Source organism: Parambassis ranga, chromosome 8 (assembly GCF_900634625.1).
Source record: "Parambassis ranga chromosome 8, fParRan2.1, whole genome shotgun sequence".
NCBI lineage: Eukaryota > Metazoa > Chordata > Actinopteri > Ambassidae > Parambassis > Parambassis ranga.
Genome location: NC_041029.1, coordinates 1,008,759 through 1,030,427, shown reverse-complemented (window position 1 = coordinate 1,030,427; position 21,669 = coordinate 1,008,759). Strand labels below are relative to the sequence as shown.

Sequence of the window (21,669 nt, the reverse complement as noted above, 5' to 3'; positions counted from 1 at the left end):
ATCAAAGATTATACAACAAAGATAACATTTACCTCATTACAAAAAATATAGACTAGTAACATTTAGGAGGAACTATCCATTCAATTCTAAAATATAATTTAACAGACAGCATAGGGGTGCACAGTGACAGGATGTTCATCTCCCAGATAGAAAACAGCCATCTGTCTGTCTTCCTTTTATCTTTTCCTTTTGGTATAATTACTGAACAAACAATACATTGGAAAAAATGTAAATATTGTAAACATTGTACCAGTACAAAAGCACATGTTGCAAGACGTGGTCGGAAAACACCAAAACAGGCAGCGCTGACAGCTCTCACTCCTCTTCCATTGACTTCTCAATCTCCTTCAGCCTGCGGACAAACTCCTGAGCCTCCCTGTCTCCAATGCGGGCTTCCAGCATCCTCATGATTGGCTTCTCTGGAGTGGGGGACAGCAAACAGACAGACAAACAGTTTCCACACCTGACACAAAAATCTCAAGAATGGCTTTTCATGTTGTATTAGAGAAGTAATTGGAAACCCAGACCTATACCCATCTGGTCCATCAATATTACACAAACAATTGATACAGCCTGGAGCTATATGTACCGCTGGGTTTACTGCGAGACAGGTGCAGGATGACAGGCTGGACGCTCTTGCCGGCCGCTGAGGCGTTTGGCCTCCCTGGCCAGCAGAAGTCGCTGAGAGGAGCGACGGCTTCGCCGGCGAAGTCGTTAGTGGACAGCCAGTCATAGTCCATCACAGTGAAGGTCAAACAGGCAAACCTGTGTCGGTACTGTTCAGGACTGACGTGGCTGGAGGACAGAAACAAGGCCAATGAGATGTATGTTGTGTACAGGGCCACAAAGAGAGGGAAACAAAACTCACAAGTAAAAGAGTTCATCGAAAACTGGGTGCAGCGTCTTGAGTTTGACTTGTGTACGCTGACTCTTGGCCAGAGGAAAGAGGTGGTGAGGACAGAGCTCCACTATGACGAAAGGATCACTCAGTCCTGAGAAAGATAAGGAAAAGTGAGTGACAGTTAAAAAGTACCTTAAAAAGCCTGCATTAATTTCAGCCTTTTGCATTTTTACCATTGGCATCCAGTGCAATAATATCTGCAGCGTGCAGAATCTCCACAGTCAGTCTCTGCTCCGGAGCATCGTAGTAGCACTTCACACTGATCCGACCAAAACGTGTGTGTTTGAGTGTTTTCTGCAAGAAACAGCACGTTTATCCCTCAAATAAATGACACAAATACTTAAAGCTGCAGCTTTCCAATCAGAGGTAAAACAAAGACAGTGTTGTGCTGTCCAATCGATACCACTCTGCCAATTTATGGGGATAAATGAGATTGTCAGTCTAGTCTAGTGAGTTGAAACGCACCTGGTGGGAAATCTTCTCCAGATAGTACTGTTCAATCAGCTCAAAGGAGGAACATTTATTCAGCCTGAGTTCCTCATCCAATACCTAAAAACAGAATCAGAAAGGGAGAGAGATGAATCACATGCTGGATAAGAGGACATAAATCTCATCAAAAGACATCCCACCTTGTAGTCTCCGCTCTTCATGTCTTCCAGGGGAAGGCCTTCTCCCTTAGCATGGAAGAACTGCAACAGGGTCTGTACAATGTAAGGTAAAATCATGGGAATAGAATAGCACCAGTGATCCAGGGACCCCTGAGGTTTTCCCACCTATATTTGTGTTGTACAATCCGTTTGACAGAGTTGCATGCTTCATGCACCTATGGCACACACATGGTGATTACTCATAGCTGTCTCGCAGCTTACTAATATGTTGGCCTAAAATTTGAAATCTTCATCCCAGCTGTTCGATATCCATCCATCCATCATCTGAACCCACTTTGTCCACAGGGTCATGGGGGGCTGGAGCCTAACCCAGCTATCTACAGTCCGTCACAGTGCAACATACACAGACAAACAACCTTTCACACTTACACCTACCTACAGTCTCCAGTTGATTGTAACAAGCACATCTTTAGAATAAATTAGCACAGGAAGAACATGCAAACTCCACACAGAAAAGCCTCAATCAGAATTGAACCAGGATTCTTGCTGTGAAGTAACAGTGCTAACCTCTGCACCACCACCCACTGTCAGATATCACAATATGAAATAAACAGTAGCAAATTGTTTTCCTTCTAAAGGTGGGGGATCCTTGGAACGCCTCTATAGATAGACTGTATTGTTCATGTTAACTCACACGGCACCACTGATAACTCAACATAAATTATCCCCAGTATGAACACTGGATTAGGACCCACAAAGGTCTCTTTCTCACCTGGAGAAAGATGGGAGCACTGTGAGGATCATGTTCATTGATTTTTCCAGTGCGACCATCCAGCCCACTCTCCTGGGGGACAAACTGGTGCAGACAGGGGTGGATCACCCTTTCACATATTGGATACTACTCGACTAACAGACCACAGTTTGTGAGGGCTACAGGGCTGTGTGTCTGACGTGGTCATGTGCAGCATGGGAGCTCCACATGGAACTGTTACTTCCTTCCTTTTTACACTCTACACTACAGACTTCAATCACCTCTCACCCAACTGTCATCTACAGAAATTCTCTGATGACTCTACGGTAGTCGGACTCATCACAGACGAGAATGACAGGGAGTATAGAGGACTTATCCAGGACTTTGTAGACTGGTGCCACGGAAACTGTCTCCAGATCAACATGGGTAAAACCAAGGAGCTGGTGGTGGATTTCCCTAGGCACAACTACTCCTGCCCTCAGTGAACATCCAGGCAAGGGCGTAGTTTTAGCATGCATGGAGGGGACGTGTCCCCACCAATAATTTGGTCCCCAAGCAGATTCTCATTGGGTGCAGGAAGGGTTAAACTCTGTTGGAGTCATAGGTCCCCACCAATGTCATGCCCCTTGGCCATACCCTACGAAAATTTGGAATCACCAATTATACACTGATGACACCTAACAGTACCTCTCTTTAACCTGACAGTCTCTGACTTACAATTGACACCTTCAGTTATATTATGCATTAAGGTGCCATTAACAGTCTCTAAAGGCACCTATGAATAAAATGTATCATTATTACTATTAAACAGTATGAAAAGAGAAATGTGATCTGTCTGCCAAACTCTGCCTACCTGTGTGGCATGCCATGACTTTTCATGCAAACCTCTCACGTCCCCTACCAGCTGATTAATTTGGCAATACAATACACAGCAGATTTTCACATTGTCATTCACAAGGCAACTCACTCTGGCACCGAACTACTTCATGAATATCTGATGTATGCTAACGACTGCACGACAGCAATCACGCAGAGATAATTAAAGAATGCAGATAACAGCAGTGATGATGATCTTTACAGAGCAGACAAGTGTCTTTAAAAGCTTCTTTGCAGACACACAATCAGACTAGAAAGTAGAAAAGCGTGTGCGGTGTAATGACTGACTGACCTCCACTGTGTACTGGAAGCGGTTGTAAAACTCCACCTGGACGCCCCTGTTTTCTGTGACCGCGTCCAGGATCATCCGCAGGAGCAGCTCCCACATGCATTGTAGAACTCTGGCAGGCAGCAGACACAATGAGATGCCCACACATATGTTTTTATTTACCAGCTTTTCCAATTACATCCTGAACCCTCACTAAGCCTTATGCATGTTTTTAAAGCTACCCGCTTCATAATGAATACTTTGTTGTGTAAGTGCTGAGGGGTGTTATTATTGTAAGGCTTACATTGAGACACAATCACAGCTTACACCTGCTGCTGCTATATACATACATATATACATATATATATACACATATATATATATATATATATATATATATATATATATATATATATACATATATATATATATATATATATATATATATATATATATATATATATATATATATATATATATATATATATACATGTATATATACACACACATATATATATGTATATGTTTTCAAATATGATTTAATAAGGCACGCTCCCATACACACTAAGTGGAAATCATTGTCAAGAAAGTGGCACAATTATGACTCAGAATGGGAATTAGCTACTTAACATTCACCCTGCTTAATTAAAAGCCTGAAACATTTTACTACTGTGACACTATGATAATGAAAGTGCACTTTTATTACAAACTGTTGTTGTACTGCTAGATTAAAATGTCAAGTCTTTGTGCTTACTGGTAACATATATGCAAGAAAACAAGGCCGTTATACAAGGATCCAGGTATGTAAATTAGTAGACAGATTGAATGTATTGTAATGAGTTCCTACTTTTCTAATTTTAGGTAGAATTAGGTAGATGTTTATTATGCAAATAAATGTATAAAAAATCCATCTGTTCATGCACACATAACTATGTGCTCAACCAACGGAAGTTGTGCGTGTGCAAATGCGATCGAGTTAATACTGTGCACAAATTTGAGCAACCAATGAAAGCTGTATGCACAAAGACAGCCTGGTGTAGGTTTAGGTGATGCAAGCAAACTTTCTGTATGTGCTAGAAATCGAGTAATACCCACACCACAAAAACGGTGAGAGCTCTAGTTCCCTGTGACAATAAGTTGGTTGACTGATCGATATAGACCAAAATATACCCATATATATCCAAGTACAACATAAATATGTCAACATAGGTGTGAGAAGCTGTCAGTAAATTCATTGTAATTTTAAGATTAAAAAGCCTGTGGAGCAGTATTTACGAGTTGAAAAGGTAAGCATAGTAAACCTAGGAAAGCTTTATTGCTCACCATGTTTTATTCATGTTTGGGGTGCATTAGCATCACATTTGGTCAAGATAATATGAGTGAATCTGTTTTGATCTGGGATAGATTAGTTATGGCTCACTTCACACTCAGATTGTGGAAGATTCCTCACTGATGTAATTGTTTCAAAGAGGAAATGTCCCAGAGGGGGATAGCATACATCCAAGCTATAATGTCATTCATGTCCATGTTACATTTTAGTGAACAGAATAGTCTGGGGGGAAAATAGATTAAATTTCTCCAAACTTTCCAGACCTGAATATGGCTAAATCTAATTCCATACAGTGTAGGAATGTTGAATTATTTTAACATCTCTATAGTTAATAGAGATGATCAGACATCATCTTCCCTGTCATCGATGCAGCATCTTCTTTTAACAAGAACAAGCCCAGGAGTTTATCAATACACGCTGCATACACTGCACTATATTTGCTGTGCATCCAGCCTCTTCTTGTACAAGATGCTGGCTTTGTTGAGTCACATTAAAGTGCATTTTGTTTGCATACAATTGGCACCAACAATATATTAAGATGAAATAAAAAAGCATATTGTATGTTTATAAGATTCTATGAGTTTTTAAGTCAAAATCCAAAGCAAGGAGGAGCAGAAGAAAACAATTTACATGTACACATTTATGTCTTCTTTTCAGATACATAAACACTGTTTACATTCACATAATGGTCCATTTAATTAAGAAACTGACCTTACTAATATGGCAGTGATTTTCATCACTACTTTTTTCCTCCTCTATATCTATGGCATTAGTATTTAAGCTGCAGTTGTTTTGCCTTTTCTTCAGTAAAATAAATGAGTGTCTTACCTGGCCAGATTTTCCTTTACAAGTTTGTCAGTAAGGATGACCATAGTGTCTTGTAAGTACTTCATGAGGGGAGACACAGCCTGAAAGAACCCATACATTACATAAACAATAGGGATGACACACCTCTGATAAAGGGTTTAAAATGTTGGACAAAAAGTGCTTTTTACGTCGTCGTTGTTGATGGAGTCTGGAGACAGGCTGATGTGCTGGATATACCTCCGCAGCTCAGGCAGCATCTGCACAGTAACAATAAGTTTGTTGGCCTGAGGGTGTCATGTGTGAACGTCTGTGAATTTTTAGACCTGTGTGTTCACCTTGTCAGTGAGCAGTGAGATGAGGCGCTTGGCCTCCCTATGCAGGTCCAGGTCCACGTTGAACAGCTGCCCGTTGAGAGCTTTGTAGACCTGCTCCTTCCCCTCCACCCCACAGGACTCCTCCATGGCCCGCTCCACGCCTTGCCAGTCCAGGTCACGGGGCAGGTGACCCAGGAAAACCCGCACATGCTCCGTGTTGTTCAGGGCAATGCACAGCTAGCGCGAAAGCGAGGAGGAGCAGAAGAGGAGAAACAGAGGAAGGAGGTGGAGAAAAAAGTAGGAAAAGAAGCAGGGCTACAGAGAATGGAGGGATGGGGCATAAATGATTGATACCAGGCTTTGTTTTTGTGTGTACACATATCTGCTCTCCTGCTGAGCCCTTTGTGTTGCCAGGGAGAACACTTGCTGACATGTTTGACGTCAATGCGTGCCCTCCTCAAGTTCTGCCTTGCTACAGGCAATACCTGCACTGTGAAGCTCTTGTGGTCTCGGCCCAGCTGGTTCCTCTCAATCTTGCGTGTCATCATCTCCGAGTAGCACACAGCCTCGCTGCAGAAATTCTGCCGTGGATGAAAATCGCTTGGTGTTACTTTGCATGTGTTTACTGTAGACCTTCTCAGTGCAGGGTTTGTATGGGTGCCGGATATGAGTCTGTGAGTGTGAAGTGGCACTCACGTCTGTCAGACGGGTGACAAAGATGAAGGCCCCCGCAGAGTCTGGCCAGGCCAGCTGGTGCCAGATCTCGCGTACCTGGCTGAAGCAAGCTGTCACTTCCACTGCTGAGGAACTGTGTTTGGCTTGCTGCACAGGCTGGAGCTGCTCACACAACACACACACAACACTGATGGAACTTTACTGACATCAATAAGTCTCTCTACAGTGAGTACAGTTACAGAACATTAGCAGGAGATCATTTAAATGCTGTGTTGTAAGACAGGCCTGTGAGAGGTGGATGATCAGACCAAAATAAGCTGTGGGCTTTAGGCTGAGGGTAGGACTGCCCACCAAAGTGTAAAAAAAAGAAGGAAGAAAGAAAGATGTAAATAATCATAGAAATAGAGAAATAAAAAAATACACAAACACTTATGTGAATAAGGAAAAGAAAACAATGGAAAAATGCAGACAGCTCAAAACAACTAATTAAAAAATGAGAAAAATCAAGTTAAAAAAAAATAACAGAAAGAAAGAAGAAATAAAAAGACAATAACTAAAATATGACTAAACAAATCAAAGAAAGACATGCATAAACAATAATCTATGACAAACTACTAATACTACTATTACATTCCAATCATATCATAAACAAGATTATCTTCACAGTGTTGTATATTGTTTGCAGTGTCTCACCTTGTCTGTGTCCACTGCTTGTCGGATCCTGTCACAGGATCTGTCATGAATGATCTGAAGCCACTTATGAATGGAGGACTTGAACCAGTTATGAAAGCCTGTCAGGGCCAGCATTTTGGCATCCCTGCAAGGACGGACAGGACAGAAGGACGACAGCAACCTTCTTTAGTAGATTCTGAGGAGAACGATGCTGCTATATGAACATTATCATTAGAGTCAAACTGACTTGAGAGGAAGAAACTCCCGAAAGCCTTTGAGGATTTTCAGAGACATGTAAAGTTCAAAGATGGTCTCTCCCATTGTCTGAGTCAGTCTGGAGCTCTCCTGCTCCAGAGTCCCACACACCCGCTCCATTGCTACATTTACATCATCAGCTACCTGTCAGATCAAACAGCGTTAAAGTTCCAGGGTTAAAGTTGGCATCAACAATAAGCAATGACTTCGCGACGGTTGCCAACGACTTTCACTTCACTTTCAAAGACGCACCTGTTTTTCCAGCTGTCTGTACGATATGCTGAAGAAGTCTACTTTCACTGCGCTGTGACAACAAAGGTTGAAAAGACATCACTCCAGGTACTAAACACATCACCAGGACTGTGACAAGCAGCTCAACATGTGTGCTTTTTATTTAATCCCCTGAGATGTACAACCTGTAGAAGAGTTTGTTGTAGATGTTCTGGGCTCTCTGCACGTCTGCACACACGCCATCAATCACCTGCACCAGCTTCTTCAGCTGCTCCTCCAAAGTCTGCATAAACATGCTGGCTATCAATCCTCATGACACAGTCAGTACGATGATTAGAACTAATCTATAATTAGAGTACATAAATCATCATTGTAAACTTACCCCATCCTCTGGTTTATACTGAGCAATTAGGTTCTCGTACCACTCAGCTGTTCCTTTCTGTTCAAATCAGAAAACATGGGTTAAAGGTTAGCATTAGCATTCATATGTAGATGTGCTTTTTGCCCTCTTTGGCAGCTATAATTGCAGGTCATCAGTCTGCTGTAGTGTAAATATATTGCATTATTTCCTCCTAACCTCTCCTCGCTATCAAGATATCTGCTCGGTGATGGAAGAGGTGTCATGTAGCTTGTGACCTCATTATACTGACTCCACATTAAAGGTTTTAAATGCACACACACAACTTATGTGGAGTCATGCACCAGTCAGACACCACCAGAGAAAGTAGGTCAGCTAGTTGCTGGTGGATGTCTCCCCAGAGCAAGATATAAAGGACTCCCTGTCCAGAGTAGTACAGCTCAAACCCGTAAGATATCTAAAACCCTACTAAAACACAAGTCTTTCTATTGGAATTTTGTTCATGAGTTGCTAACTTCCACATTGGCCAACACGTTTACAAAGCCAAAGAATCATTCTTGCTGAACTCCACTTTCCAGCTGTTTTGTGCAGCATTAAACTGACAATAAGTAGTAAAACCTTAAAATCAAGGCAGACAGTAAAAAGAGGGTTCATTATAATATTAAGATAAAGAACAAAATCAGGAAATTGTGTAAAAATCAGCATCAAGTGTTCACACATTCATGTTCTGCATCTTTTGTAACTGCAGCTGTAGTGTTTGCTCTGTTTCCATGTAAAGACAGTAACAATATTACAGTTAAAACCTGAACAACCTTCTCAAAGTCTTTCATTGAAAGATCTTGGCCAGGAATCTCACCTGGAAGAAACCAGTTTTGGTAACAGAGATTCTTGATTTTCAAATTGCACAGCACTGTCAAAAGTCAGCCCTAGATGTTTAGTGGCTTGTTGGTTGTAAGCCCAGCAGCACAGTCATCCAATATGTGAGGTTGCCATGCAAGTTTTTCTGCTAAACAGGAACTGTACAGATTCTTACAGACTTACCAGAAAGTAGGGCTGGGCAATTAATCAAAAATATATCGAAACTGACATTTATGCCCAGTAACCAATGCAATGTATGTGGTGATTAATCATGTGTTTTGTGGTGCAGTGGGATTATCAGTGGCTTGGGAGCAAGAGGTCTTGGGTTCGAACCTTCGGCATCCCGACACACACACACACACACACACCTACACCTTTTGGCGCCGGGCACAATAACGGATGATCGAGGACAAAGCGGCAATTAATCGTGGTTTTGATTTCAATGCAATATCGCCCAGCCCTACCAGAAAGATATATTTGGCTGTCATCTGCAAAGTGAAAGTACAGGTTGTTCTTTCTAAAAACTGATCCCAAAGGCAGCATGTACTAACATGGAGTCTTTAGAGATCTCACAAGAAAGTGGGGCTGCAGGTGAGGAATATCGCCCCATGTGAACTGAGGAGAGGGACGACTGACTCTGGAAGTGCCACAACACTAGCAGCTTCTAATGGAGGTCTCATTCCTGCAGCACTCAGGAACACTGCAGGAATGAGACCTCCATTAGAAGCTGTTGGCTTCTCCAGTAAAAACAGAAAGCTTGAGTCAGATTTAGTATTAGTCAGCTGTGGCATAATGAGTCATCAACATTTTTAATGTTATTCCTGAATAAAGGGATTCCTACAATGTATGTAATTTCCAGGCCAGATCCTGCAGCACTCTGTATTTGTTCTGATACAGCACAGCACCTTTAGTTGCAGAACTCACTGCTCTCGCTGTTACCTTGACAGCTGTGGTGATGTCCAAATGCAGTTCATTTCGAAGAGGACACACAGTCTTGAATGCCCGCATGTTTTGCATGTAGCCAAACCCCCTGATGAGACAGCAAACAGCCAATTACAATACCTGTACATCAGTAAGACTTAGAAATAAATAACTATAAAAGCTAAAGCATAGTCATTTCAGTCTATGCAGGAGAGGAGAGATACAACTTTAACTGCTAGGTGAGTCACTCTGTGTGTGTTTCTCAGAAAAAAATGTCCCTTGAGGTGCTGATCACTGGGCAGAGCTTGACTTCTTACTGCAGAAGTTTCTATAAAAAGACTCCTCCAAACTCTGATAATTAGCTCATTTTATACGTGCTCAAACGTCCTCCTTCTGTTTGATGGTAACCAGGAGCGAGGCGTGAATTAAAAATTAGAATGTGTGGATTTCCATGAGATTCCACGAGAGTGAATATTCATGGTCTCTGTGAAAGTTTCACATGTACAAAGAAATGTTACTTTTTACATTTGCACATGTCCTTTCAGATTTAAATGACTGTGTTATGCCCTCTATCAATGTGTATGACAGGATTTTAATAGTGGGATGGTTTCATACAGTAGTATAGATACTGTATAAGGATCAAAATGTGCTAATATGCTAACAAAATAGGTGCTAAAGTTTTAGTATGCTGGGGAATAAATATCCTTGGACATGAGTAATGAGAAATGATCCAGTTATTTCTGAGCATTAACCCAACACAGAGTGTGAGTCTCTGTGTGTGCGGTGAAAAGGTTGGCCGCAGCAGCGTGATGTGATGGCGGTGTGACTTTACCTCAGCATGAGCTCGTAGCGTGTAATGGCAGCGGCGCTGGTGCAGGGGAAAACCTGACGCATGTTCTTCATCAGGCACAGGCAGTGCTCTGTGTACAGCCTGAAGCTGTCTGACAGCTGCCTCTCCTGGACACAGGAAAGCTCTCAGTTATAGCTTCAGCTGTGAGACATTTTTGGCTGAACCAAAAACCTTGATGAATGTCAGTGAGGAGCTGTGCTAATGAGGTGACTGTTCCTAGATGATGAAAGCTTTTTGTTTTTGTTTTTCCATTACTGGGAGGTGGTTGGTAGAGAACCTACCAGGTCACCCCTCACGGCGGGAGGGTCCCACTCTGCATCGATGGTCCTCAGGAGGCGCAGCAGCAGGGAGTAGCACACCCTCTGGGTCCGATGGTGGCTGCTGTAGCACTGCCAGCGGCTGCGGGAAAAGTACAACGTGCACCTTCCACCTTTCGTATTTGATTTGATCAATGTTATTGCACCATTAATACTCACATAATTGCCTGTTGGAGAGGTGAGAGATCAGTTTGCACAGCATGGTGAGTTAGCACAGTCCATGCTGGAGGAGAAACCTGCCCATTCCAGTTGTATGGCTCTCTCTATAATCACAACCAGAAATGTGATTTTAAAGTGGAACTAATCTGCAGCTACTGCACTGGTGATGGTGCAGTAAATACCTTTACAACAGCAGGAGAGCGCCATTTATATCCTGTTCTATATATATTATATATTACGTTTTTGTTCAAAGTTTTCCAAAACACAGTCATGGTAAGTACATCCTCTCCAAATTCTATGGGTTCACATCACACTGTGTAATTATTTATATAATGAGGCTAAATGGAGAAGCCCTGCATCTATCCCATGATTCGTTGCAGTGGAAATTTGGTCTATTGGTCTACTGCTGTGCTTTGGATCATTGTTCTGTTGTATGACCCAGTTTCCACCAGGCCTTAACTGTCAGACAGATGTCCTCACATACAATACTTGGGTATAGAGAAGAGCTGATGGTAGACTCAGTGACTGCAAGGTGTCCAAATCATCAGCCTTGCTCCACTATGACTGACACTTGTTATGGGGTGTTTGTGCTGATATGTTATGGTGCTGTCCATTACGGGAAACAACTCCACTGTGGTTTCATGTGTCCATAGGACATTTTTCACAAGTGTTGTGAACCTCAGTCCTGCGTCCATGTGCCACCCTTCAAACAAACAAACTTGTTCAGTCCTCTTCTTGTGCTGTCACATGAACACTGAGCATGCTCAGTGAGGCCTGTAGTGACACCATTGTTCATGTCTTTCCCTCTTGTCATTGTGTTAACACACACCTGAATGCTCCAGCAAAGAGGTCCGTTCACCTGCTGATGATCAATTCATCGTATCTACTATCCGGTCCAATAAGCCTAGTAAAATTACTTCACATCAAACTCAGCATAATGAGCAGCAGTTCTCTTCTGCGATTACACATTTTCTGACACTATATATTAGTTATTATATATTTTGGTAGATGGCTGACTAGCTATGTACCTGTTAGCACCATGCCATTAGCTACACCTGTTCACCTGCTTATTAGGCGTGTCTAATATTGGTTTTGGTGCAGAGAACTGACCTTAACGTGAGCGTGCTCGTACTCCACAATCTGACTCAGCAGTTTCTTGTGAATAGAGACGTTTGTGTCCTTCTTTGACAGAGTTGTGTCTCGCTGTGTAGTAAAATAAATATGACACACACGTTTTACATCATCATACATACTGTTCTACAAATGATAGCTGCACTTAAACTACCTGGCAGGTGAAGAGCTTCAGGATCAGGTGACATTCTCCCTGAACTTTAGACGCACTTGATCGCGGCTCGAGCTTGAACCATGTGTCGTATCCGACAACAGGGACTTCCTGCAGAAATGAAACCGGCCTGATTAATGACACACTTCAAGGAGAGACTTTCTCTGTGTATTTAGTTCATCTCTGCTTACGTTCAAAGGGATGTTGATGCATCCGAGGAAGTCGTCGGCATTCTCCTCGGACCCCGATGATGCAGATCCATTGGAACGCACAGATTTTGCAATCTGCTTAAAATACCTGAGAAAATTGCATAATTTTCCACACAGGGTTTTGCTTCGTTGGTCCCTTGGCTATGATTGACATTCTCAGATTTTCATTAGATGTGTCTGCTATTTATTAGTCTCACTGTGACCCGGCTGAACTGCTCTGTGTGCACAGCTTTATTGGCTTTTCTGTGAATTGCCTTTCAAAGGACAAATGATCCTGTAAAATTAACAAGCTTGTGGCAGCTTTTTCGACAATTGTAGATAGTTCAGATGAATTCATTCACGAACTGCAACTTCACATGCAAATGACCCCTTTGATTGACAGACTGAATGACTCATCTGTTTTTACTAAATGGATTACTTAACAATTGTGCCCCAATCAGAACCTGTCAATCAGCTGCAGATGAAAAAAATACAAACAATTACAAGCTTTCTTCTACCTGCCCATCCCTCGAAGTCCGCTGACTTCATTGAGCTTTTTGCAGGCCTCAGCAACAGACACGTCATCGTCGTGATCCCTGTAGGACAGGAGATCATTCACAAGTTATTTCACCTGCTCATTTCCACAGGCTTCATTACCACTGGTCAACAATAGATCCACAGTCAAGGCCCTAGGTAGCAAGGACAGCAGCCTACTCATCTTTTATCAATACACTTTGCAGCAGAGGCAGAACAATGTTGACAAAGCATGGACTAATCAATGGTCCGAGGTCTTATTATTATATCTACTACAGTGAATGTAAAAGATTCAAAAAGCTTGAGAAATATGCAAAATAATAAAACAAGTGAATCCTGTATTTGTTCTTTTGTTGAAAAAGGACTTACTAAGGATGTTTTGAATGTTTTATTCACTGAACTGATTCTTTCCTTTACACATGTTGCTAGTAAGTGTTAAATAAAGTAGGTGCTGCAAGCATGAATACTACGTACAGACGATTCTTGTGCTCTCTCCATGTTGTTGCTTTATGCGTGTCTGTTAAAAACTACCATATATTCTGGACTATAGGTTGCACCAGCCAAAAAATGCGTAATGAAGAAGAAAAAACCATAGATAAGTCGCCCCGGAGTATTAGCCGCACCAGCAGACCAGCGTAAATCACTACGTTTTTAGCGTAACGTTGCCTCTTGACTTCCTCTTAAGTGGTGCGGCTGCAGGGCATTCAGAGTGAGACACACTCATTTCAACAAGTCCTCAAGCAGAGAAATGATGAGCTTCACCGCACAGAAACTCCTATAAACATCCTATAAATGAGTAAAAGGCAGACTACTGTGCGCTCATATAGCTGTCTGGAATTAGCGGCATATCATCCACATGCATCACCTATGCCCGGAATGCAAAGTGTGGACAAGCTGGAGGTGGAAGAGAACCGTCAGGAGAGGAACAGAACAGCTGCCATTATATTTGTAATGGGACTTCAGGACACAAGGATAACTAATTGTATATTTTTTCATATATAAGTCGCACCTGAAAATATGGTAACCTACCAGCATGCTTTGCGTGCTGTTGGCACATAGAAGTGAACTGAATGGATCAGCCACATGGATCAACACCATTATCAGATGTGCCATCTGTTTATCAACATCCAGATATCCAATATCAGTAATGGATTCATTAAAGAAAATTGGATTTTTGATTGTTGGCCCAAACATATGAAGATGTCAAGATATTGATCAGATATTTAAGCAGATTAATGTAGAATAATCATCTAACATGGATATGTCCCCTGTAGCCTCTAGTCCCCACAGACCTCCAACACACTTGTGTGGAATAAATCAAAAGACTTAACTTAGAGGGGAGGGAAAATTATTTGACCCTTTCAAAAAGCCACTATGATGACCCTCCTTTCTGCTGCCATTATAAACAACACAAACCTGATGGATGTGTGAAAGCTGTCAATCAAATGTAACATGCTTGAATAAGGATCTTACCATATATCCAGATGTAAGAGGTCGTTGTGAACATCATCTATTTCACTAAAACAAAAACAGAACAAAATGATTAATGAAATCATCGTTTTCTTCATGAGTAACATTATCTGTTCTCACAGAAATGACACACAACAGATCAGTGTGAACCCTGTGTGTGACACACTATATCACCAGAACTTTGAGAAAGTTCGTCTTTTACTCACAACACAAAGTGCTCGTCCCACACCGGGTTGAGAGTCTCAGGTTTGACCTCGGTGACCTGGATGCACCTGGCGGGTAACACCTCCTTGGTGCTGGAGCGTTTCTCCAGCTTCTCCCTCCTCTTCCTGAAGCTGAACTTCCTCTCCTTCTTCTCATCTGTCTCGCGAGGACTCTGACCTACCAGGATTCCCAGCATGCAGTAGGGGTCGCTGTACCCTGGCAGGCCAATGTTTCACATATTTATCAGCCACACTGCTAAAACCTGCATGTGTCAGTCAAAAAGCCTTTCAAACTAAAGCTAAAGGAAGATGAATCATTTCAACATTTACTACTTATCAAAGTCTTTTCAATCTCATGGTATTGCTGAGAGCAAAGCTCTCCATCAGAAAGAATTTCATCCTTGAAAGTTCTCACCGTTTGCATCCTTGGCCATCAGATTCTTAGCTTTCATAACAGAAACCCTTAAGGAGAAACTGGCTCGCTGTGGAAGAAAGAATTTACAGACAGAGTTAATAAAAGAATTCCAAAACATTATCTCCAGCCTGCACTGTAGAGTACTTATACTGTGGAAGTCTCTCTGCACCGCCATTTCCAAAGGCCTCACAGGTTTTAACAGGATTATATAAGGGTCCCTGGCAGTCAGGAAAACAATCACACAAACTGAAGCTCTGATATGTAGCAACTCTAAAAACATCTTTAAGGCCATCAGTGCTCTCCAGTTGTGGCTCTCCGGGCCATGCTTTCACTTTATTACTACTGCAGAGTTCAGACTGTCAGCAGGAGAAAAGACCAGTACCTGTGGCTACACCTCTGAGGCTTTAGAGATGTCACTGAACTCTGTGACCTCTAATAAGATCCTGACTGAAAGAACAATGACAGTAGGTATTTACCGTGTCTTTCCCCCCCTTTGTATTACAGCTGGTTATGTGGACAATGTTTGTTTGTTTGAACCTCTAAAGATTTTCTAGAGTCCTGCAATGCAGCAGCATGCAGTCTTAGGCCCAATCCCAGAGGTGTTAGAGCTATGTGAGTAAATATTAAAAAACTCCACAAATATTACCTTTTTGATTTTTTACACACACATATATATATGTATATATATATATATATATATATACACATATACGTACACACACATATATACACACACATATATATATATATATATATATATATATATATATATGCCTTCTGCATTGTTGCCTTAGCTTGACTACCTGTTTTTTTGGACTTTGCTTCTGATTTTGCTAAGTCCCCTTTTGTACTGATGCCTGGATGGACTGTGTTCCTGTTTTCTTAGTTCTGCATTTGGGTCCTCTCACCTGGTTGTCACCTTACTGTTTTAACACAGTATTTCTACCATGACATTTTTTTAATCAGTAATTATTTTTGGTTGCACAAAGCAAAAACTACCAGGGTCAATATTATTAGCCCACTTAAGAACTGTCCTCTGTGTTCAGCCGTAATTCAAATCACTGTTATGCCATGATACTATGTATTCTATGCTTGAACTGAGTGACCTTGTAAACGTCAACTTACGCTTGTAAGGATTGGTAGGAAAACATTTGTAAGACTATGTAAAGAAAACTAGTGAGAGAGAACAACTGCAGAGACACTAGTGAAGGATTTAACCAAGTCTGGACCTGAAGAGTCAGAGAAGACAGTCACTAGAGTCCTGCACAGGAATGGACTGCCATGTTACAGACCAAGAAAAACCTAGCAGCAAAGACACCTCCAAGACAGACTGACGTATGCTAGAGACACACACTAGGATAGTGCCATGTGGTCAGAAGAAGCTAAACCAGTGCTCTTTGGTCACAGAGTTATGGAAAACGAAACCCTGACATAATTTCAACCAAATTTACTAAAAGACCAACATAGTGAGAAAGAAAGAGAATGTGCGAAATATTTAGAAGAAAGATATATTCACAGAGGGCTAACATTTTGTCTGACTGCATGTTGTCTAATCCTTTAAAATGTATACAAAATACAACAACAAACAAAACTCTTATTCAGCCAAACACTGTCCAAAAAAAGCATTACACACTCTAATATTTCATTGAACTGCCTTTAGCTTTGACAGCATCTTGACAACATTTGACACATTTGAGTCTGATGAATCCTGACATTGTCATCTTGGAATACGGCCATTCCATTGATGGTCATTCAGTATATTCAGCCAATATCATAAACGACCCGACCAACTGAAGCAATCCCAGATTATATCAGTGTCCCCACTAGGCATGACTTCATCCCCCCATCACTCTGGAACAGGTTCCATCTGGACTCATCAGACCACATGACCTTTCAATCCATATTTAATGCTCCCCAGCAAATTGAAGGCTTTCTTCCAAATAAAGTCACTGACAGGTGTTAGGTGCCTTGAGTTCTCCTTACATTGTGTGTGTGGACATGCTTTAACCATTCAATTTCTCCAAATGTTTAAGCAGGTGGGAACCCTTATGGTCAAATATGTTAGCACATTGTTACATAAGGGTTACTGTGAAAACAGGATTATCCAATCACATTTTGTAGTTTAAGTAAACAGAGCCTGGACTTCAAAACCAGTCACCAAACCATTGCTGTGGGCTAACTATTGACTGTAGCTAAAGTTTATCATCATCATGGAAGGACATTGAGGCTTGCTTGTGTTGTATTTTAGGATGAGGTTTCATTGAAGAGCACGCTAACAGCAAAGGACTTCTCTTCATGCTATCATAGTTTGTAGTTTTCAGCATCTCATTGTCTGTTTTCCTTGCTTGATGCAGGCCAATAATTTCGGAACACCCTTTCCAACAACCTGAGTCATGGACTCTGGTCTTTAGTACACTCCACAGAGTTCAGAACTTTGTGCAACAACATTCACTTTGCTCTTCTGGAGGTTTTCCGTAGTGAAAAGAAGAAGACTAGAAGGAAACAACAACAAAAACCCAGTTTTGCTGCAGACTGCTTTGAAATACTCATATTCGTCTTTTTCATCATTCCTTCCACCCTGACAAGATTCAGAGTTCCTGATGCACTGAAGCATCCCCACAGCATGATACTGCCACTGCCATGTGACCAAAGAGCTCCAGCTTTTGTCTCCAACTGTAAATCCACATGGTTACATTTTTTTGGCCAGTGCTTCAGTGTTTTTCAGAAACATAAATGAGTCATGATGACTCCTCTTTACATACAGAAATTCATTTAAACACATTGTGATAATTATTATCCAAGGATCGTAAAAAGAGCTCACCTTGGATTCTTGCACTTTCTGAAGAATGATGTCATGTTCCTCCTCTCCCATATCAAACACCTTGTAGAGAGAGAGATTGGTGTGAAAAGGCTTTTATGCAACAAGAACTTGCATTAACCTTTCATTAGTACTGATAGAAACACAGAAAATACTTCTAAAATCTACCAACATTCATTCTATCATAGTCCCTGGCCTGAAAGGGACACAAACTGCACAACTTGAAAAGAAGACGCCCACTACAGACACACAAAAAAGAAGCTACAGTCCTTAGTATGACATCATCAGAATGGATGTAATATCACAACTGAGCATTAGCACACATTGTGACCGGGCTTTGGTGTTTAATCAGTTCTGAGCCAAGAGCATCTGTTTAGATTCTTACAACAAAGAACACTATGTTTGAGGCTACCATCAGTGTTATGAGACTTATGCTCTGCTTTAATTACCAGACAGACAGACAGACAGACGGGTACCTTCCGCAGGTAAATAAACAGTTCATCATCACTCTTCACATGTTCTGTTGAAGGCACTCCGACTCTGTTGACCACCGTGTACACAGCTTCTTCATAAAGTAGGTCCAGCTACATGAAAACACACTCCACTTAATAACCACCTTTCACAAATAAAAGCTTATATTTCTTTGCCGTCATGCTTTCTGCTCTGCTGCACATCAATAGCGGGGATAAAAAAGCCACTACCGTGCCGTTATTGTGAGTTTTAAAATGTAATCCCAGCTGAAAACAGAAACGCACCTCTGTCCTGCTGATTCTGTCAGGGATAAAGGCCTGGTCCACATGCTCTTGGGGCGGCGGCACTGTGCAAGCTCCTCTCTGGCACTGTGAGGGGACAAAACCGGTTCAACAAAAATGTGCCTTTGACAAAGTTTGGTGAGAACTGTAGCTGTGTGGGACACAGTGTGGTGTTATTATTCATAACGAAGTTGTGTCCTCAGGTGATTTCTTTTAGTCAGTCTTTCAGAGCGGGAAGAAGTGTTCAAACTCAAAATTTGCATTAAAATACAGAGAGAACTGCTCCTTATTAGATTATGCATGCCGGTATTTCATTTTCTGTATTTTAGGTTATACAAAAGCTAATTCCTGTCAGCTTGTGTACAGTTTATGTGTGCATTCATAATATATATTGATTGGTCTATTCATCCAAACTCTGCCGTTTCATCCATTTAATTATAAACACCAACTTGTTCAGGGACTACAGGTGGAAATTAGCATTTTGCTTTAACCTGGCACCTTGCATCTTTTCTTCAACATATTGTTGTGCAATATAATTATACCATACCATTGTAATTGTGTAAATTAGCAAGAAAGTTATCTTGTTTTCTGTATTACATTTGTGTTTTTTAATGTGTTAATAAGCAGTAAGTTTTTTCTAAATTAATCAAATTATTTTGAAAATTGAAATAACAAGACAATTATTTAACCAAAGACTAAACTATATAATGAAAATATTAATAGAAGAAAAAATTGTTGATCTGAATTAACATTTGTGTTGATTTTCTACATTACATTACCATTATCTTAAAATTTAGAAAAAAAAATGTTTGTTTTTGTATTACAATCAATTGAAATCCTGATAAGTTTATTTTTTAATTTAAATGAAAATATCTGTCAACACAATTATTTTGAAAAATCTGGGAAAAAATTTGGGTAAAAGTGCCGTTTATCTGAAATATTAGCAAGAACCGGACGGAAAGAATGTGTTGTTTTTCTGACTTAACAATTAAATTATGCTGAGAAAAAAATCCAAATAAAAAATTTTGGAAATTTTGAAAGGAAAAAGTTAAACTGAATTATTGTGATATCTCCTGCATTACAGACTGTACTGTATGTAATCCTGATGCTTTCAATGACATATTTCCCAATATGTCATTTTGACATAAAAGCTGATGTTTAATAATAGGAGCTACTTAATGGATGTTAAGTATCTCTTAAATCCAAAGCAAACCACAGTGTAAGGCTATGGCATCTGCAAACATCAATATGTTTTCGAGTTCATACAGACCAGACTATGTCTGCTGATGGTAAAAAGCTCATTTCTACAGTCTACAGTATGCTAAGACCTAAAGAGCTCTCTGAACAAAGGTTAAATAGACTTACTTTATTTGAATAACTTCAGTCCTAGTTCTGAGACCTTGGAACCAAGTTGTATTGAATAAATTGATAAAAATGTAATTGTCGTGGTGGTTAAGTTTTAGTCTGCACAGTCTGACACAGGATCCTATTTGTAAAAAATTAAACATTTCCATTAATGTACTTATTTTTCTAACATGAAACTGAGGACATGGCCGTTTTTTGCAAAGGATTTGAAAATTCTGCTTGGCAACTGCAAAAAAAGTCTAAGCTGTCTATTTACATGCATCCATAATCACGAAAACAGTCTGTGTCCTGCCAATGACAAATATGTGGATGCTGCTTATGTTTTGATTATAATTCTCAGTTTGCTTTTCACTTATTTATTACTCTGCTGACACACAGTCATTGGGAAATGAAGTCAACATGTTAGTAAGGCATCAATGCTGAGCTCTGGCAGCAGGAGGAACTGAACATAGCCACAGACAGCAGCTTGTCACAGCTGAGCGTTTAACCCAGTCCTTCTGTCTACAGACGTCACAATGGTCGTGGTCGCTACACATAGCATGTTTAAGTGTGTAACAGCCAGAAAGGTGGAAGTTACCTCAGCCTGTGCTGCCCGCATCATGTTCTCCTGTTTCTGCAGGATGGTGTTCATACGCTCAAAGAACTCCACGCTCTCCTCCGAAATCCTGCCAAGAAGAAAAAGAAGAAGAGGGGAGCAGATTGACAAACAGTCTTCATCTCTAAAAATAGACGGGAAATAAAAAGTAAGGTGAATTCCATGCTGAAGTATGGTATACATAATCAGTCTGGTATCTGAATATTTATGGGTTGTAATTAAAAACAGCAGGATTCAGTGACATTGGTGTGATCACACAGCATCCTGTTTACAGACACTTTGGGGGAGTGTCTGTCAATAGACACGATCTGTTTCCCTTTAATGTTAAACGACTGGACTCCATCACCTGCCGTCTGGCTCTTTATTAGTTATCAAACACCATCTTGTTGCAAGTGTTGAACAAAATCAACATGTCTGCATGTTAATCTGGCGTGATGAGCAGGGCTGTGTGCAAAATGCAAATGATGTTTTCTGTTTCTTCCAGGTGTGAGTGAATCCCGGACTCCCACTGGCTTCAGTTGTCATGGTGATACGGGCACATTCGGAGAAGGAGTAGCTGGCAGAACACCTTGGGAATCCCCACCACTGCCTTCACCCCCACCTCTCAAATCTCTCAAGGGGTATCTTCCTCCTGGTCTGTATGGAAATCACTACCTCTGATGTGAGCTGTAGCAGAACTGTCAGGCTCAGCCATGCTGTCTGGCTCTTACCACCACCATCCCCACCCCACCCCTCTCCGGCTCCTGCCTCCTTCTTCATCTTTCTGCCAACCCCATCACATTATGCAGAAGAGCCGTCCATGGCGGGCTCCAACACCCTCCTTTATTAGCGTCATCACATCACAGCAGGAGTGTGGCAGCCCATCCCAGCACCCACTGACTCTCACCATGGTGGGG

The 21,669-nt window shown here is 41.2% G+C and overlaps 1 protein-coding gene across 1 annotated transcript in view; it reads right to left on the bottom strand.

Moving 5' to 3' along the window:
- Positions 1–279: 279 nt before the first annotated feature.
- baiap3 (BAI1 associated protein 3) overlaps positions 280–21,669 on the bottom strand; it is a 35,324-nt gene continuing 13,934 nt past the window's right edge. Inside the window, exons 3-34 of the mRNA XM_028412109.1 lie at positions 20,756–20,843; positions 18,817–18,900; positions 18,538–18,645; positions 18,065–18,124; positions 15,244–15,310; positions 14,832–15,045; positions 14,629–14,673; positions 13,140–13,217; positions 12,625–12,730; positions 12,437–12,544; positions 12,262–12,354; positions 11,152–11,255; positions 10,957–11,074; positions 10,658–10,782; positions 9,844–9,934; positions 8,071–8,127; positions 7,874–7,971; positions 7,710–7,761; positions 7,450–7,601; positions 7,224–7,347; positions 6,552–6,692; positions 6,341–6,436; positions 5,877–6,092; positions 5,730–5,798; positions 5,563–5,642; positions 3,429–3,537; positions 1,531–1,602; positions 1,367–1,450; positions 1,075–1,195; positions 869–992; positions 590–795; positions 280–419 (exon numbers count right to left, since the gene is read on the bottom strand). Of these exons, the coding sequence (XP_028267910.1) occupies positions 316–419; positions 590–795; positions 869–992; positions 1,075–1,195; positions 1,367–1,450; positions 1,531–1,602; positions 3,429–3,537; positions 5,563–5,642; positions 5,730–5,798; positions 5,877–6,092; positions 6,341–6,436; positions 6,552–6,692; positions 7,224–7,347; positions 7,450–7,601; positions 7,710–7,761; positions 7,874–7,971; positions 8,071–8,127; positions 9,844–9,934; positions 10,658–10,782; positions 10,957–11,074; positions 11,152–11,255; positions 12,262–12,354; positions 12,437–12,544; positions 12,625–12,730; positions 13,140–13,217; positions 14,629–14,673; positions 14,832–15,045; positions 15,244–15,310; positions 18,065–18,124; positions 18,538–18,645; positions 18,817–18,900; positions 20,756–20,843 (3,394 nt within the window). The 3' untranslated portion in view covers positions 280–315. The remainder of the gene's footprint in view (positions 420–589; positions 796–868; positions 993–1,074; positions 1,196–1,366; positions 1,451–1,530; positions 1,603–3,428; positions 3,538–5,562; positions 5,643–5,729; positions 5,799–5,876; positions 6,093–6,340; positions 6,437–6,551; positions 6,693–7,223; positions 7,348–7,449; positions 7,602–7,709; positions 7,762–7,873; positions 7,972–8,070; positions 8,128–9,843; positions 9,935–10,657; positions 10,783–10,956; positions 11,075–11,151; positions 11,256–12,261; positions 12,355–12,436; positions 12,545–12,624; positions 12,731–13,139; positions 13,218–14,628; positions 14,674–14,831; positions 15,046–15,243; positions 15,311–18,064; positions 18,125–18,537; positions 18,646–18,816; positions 18,901–20,755; positions 20,844–21,669) is intronic.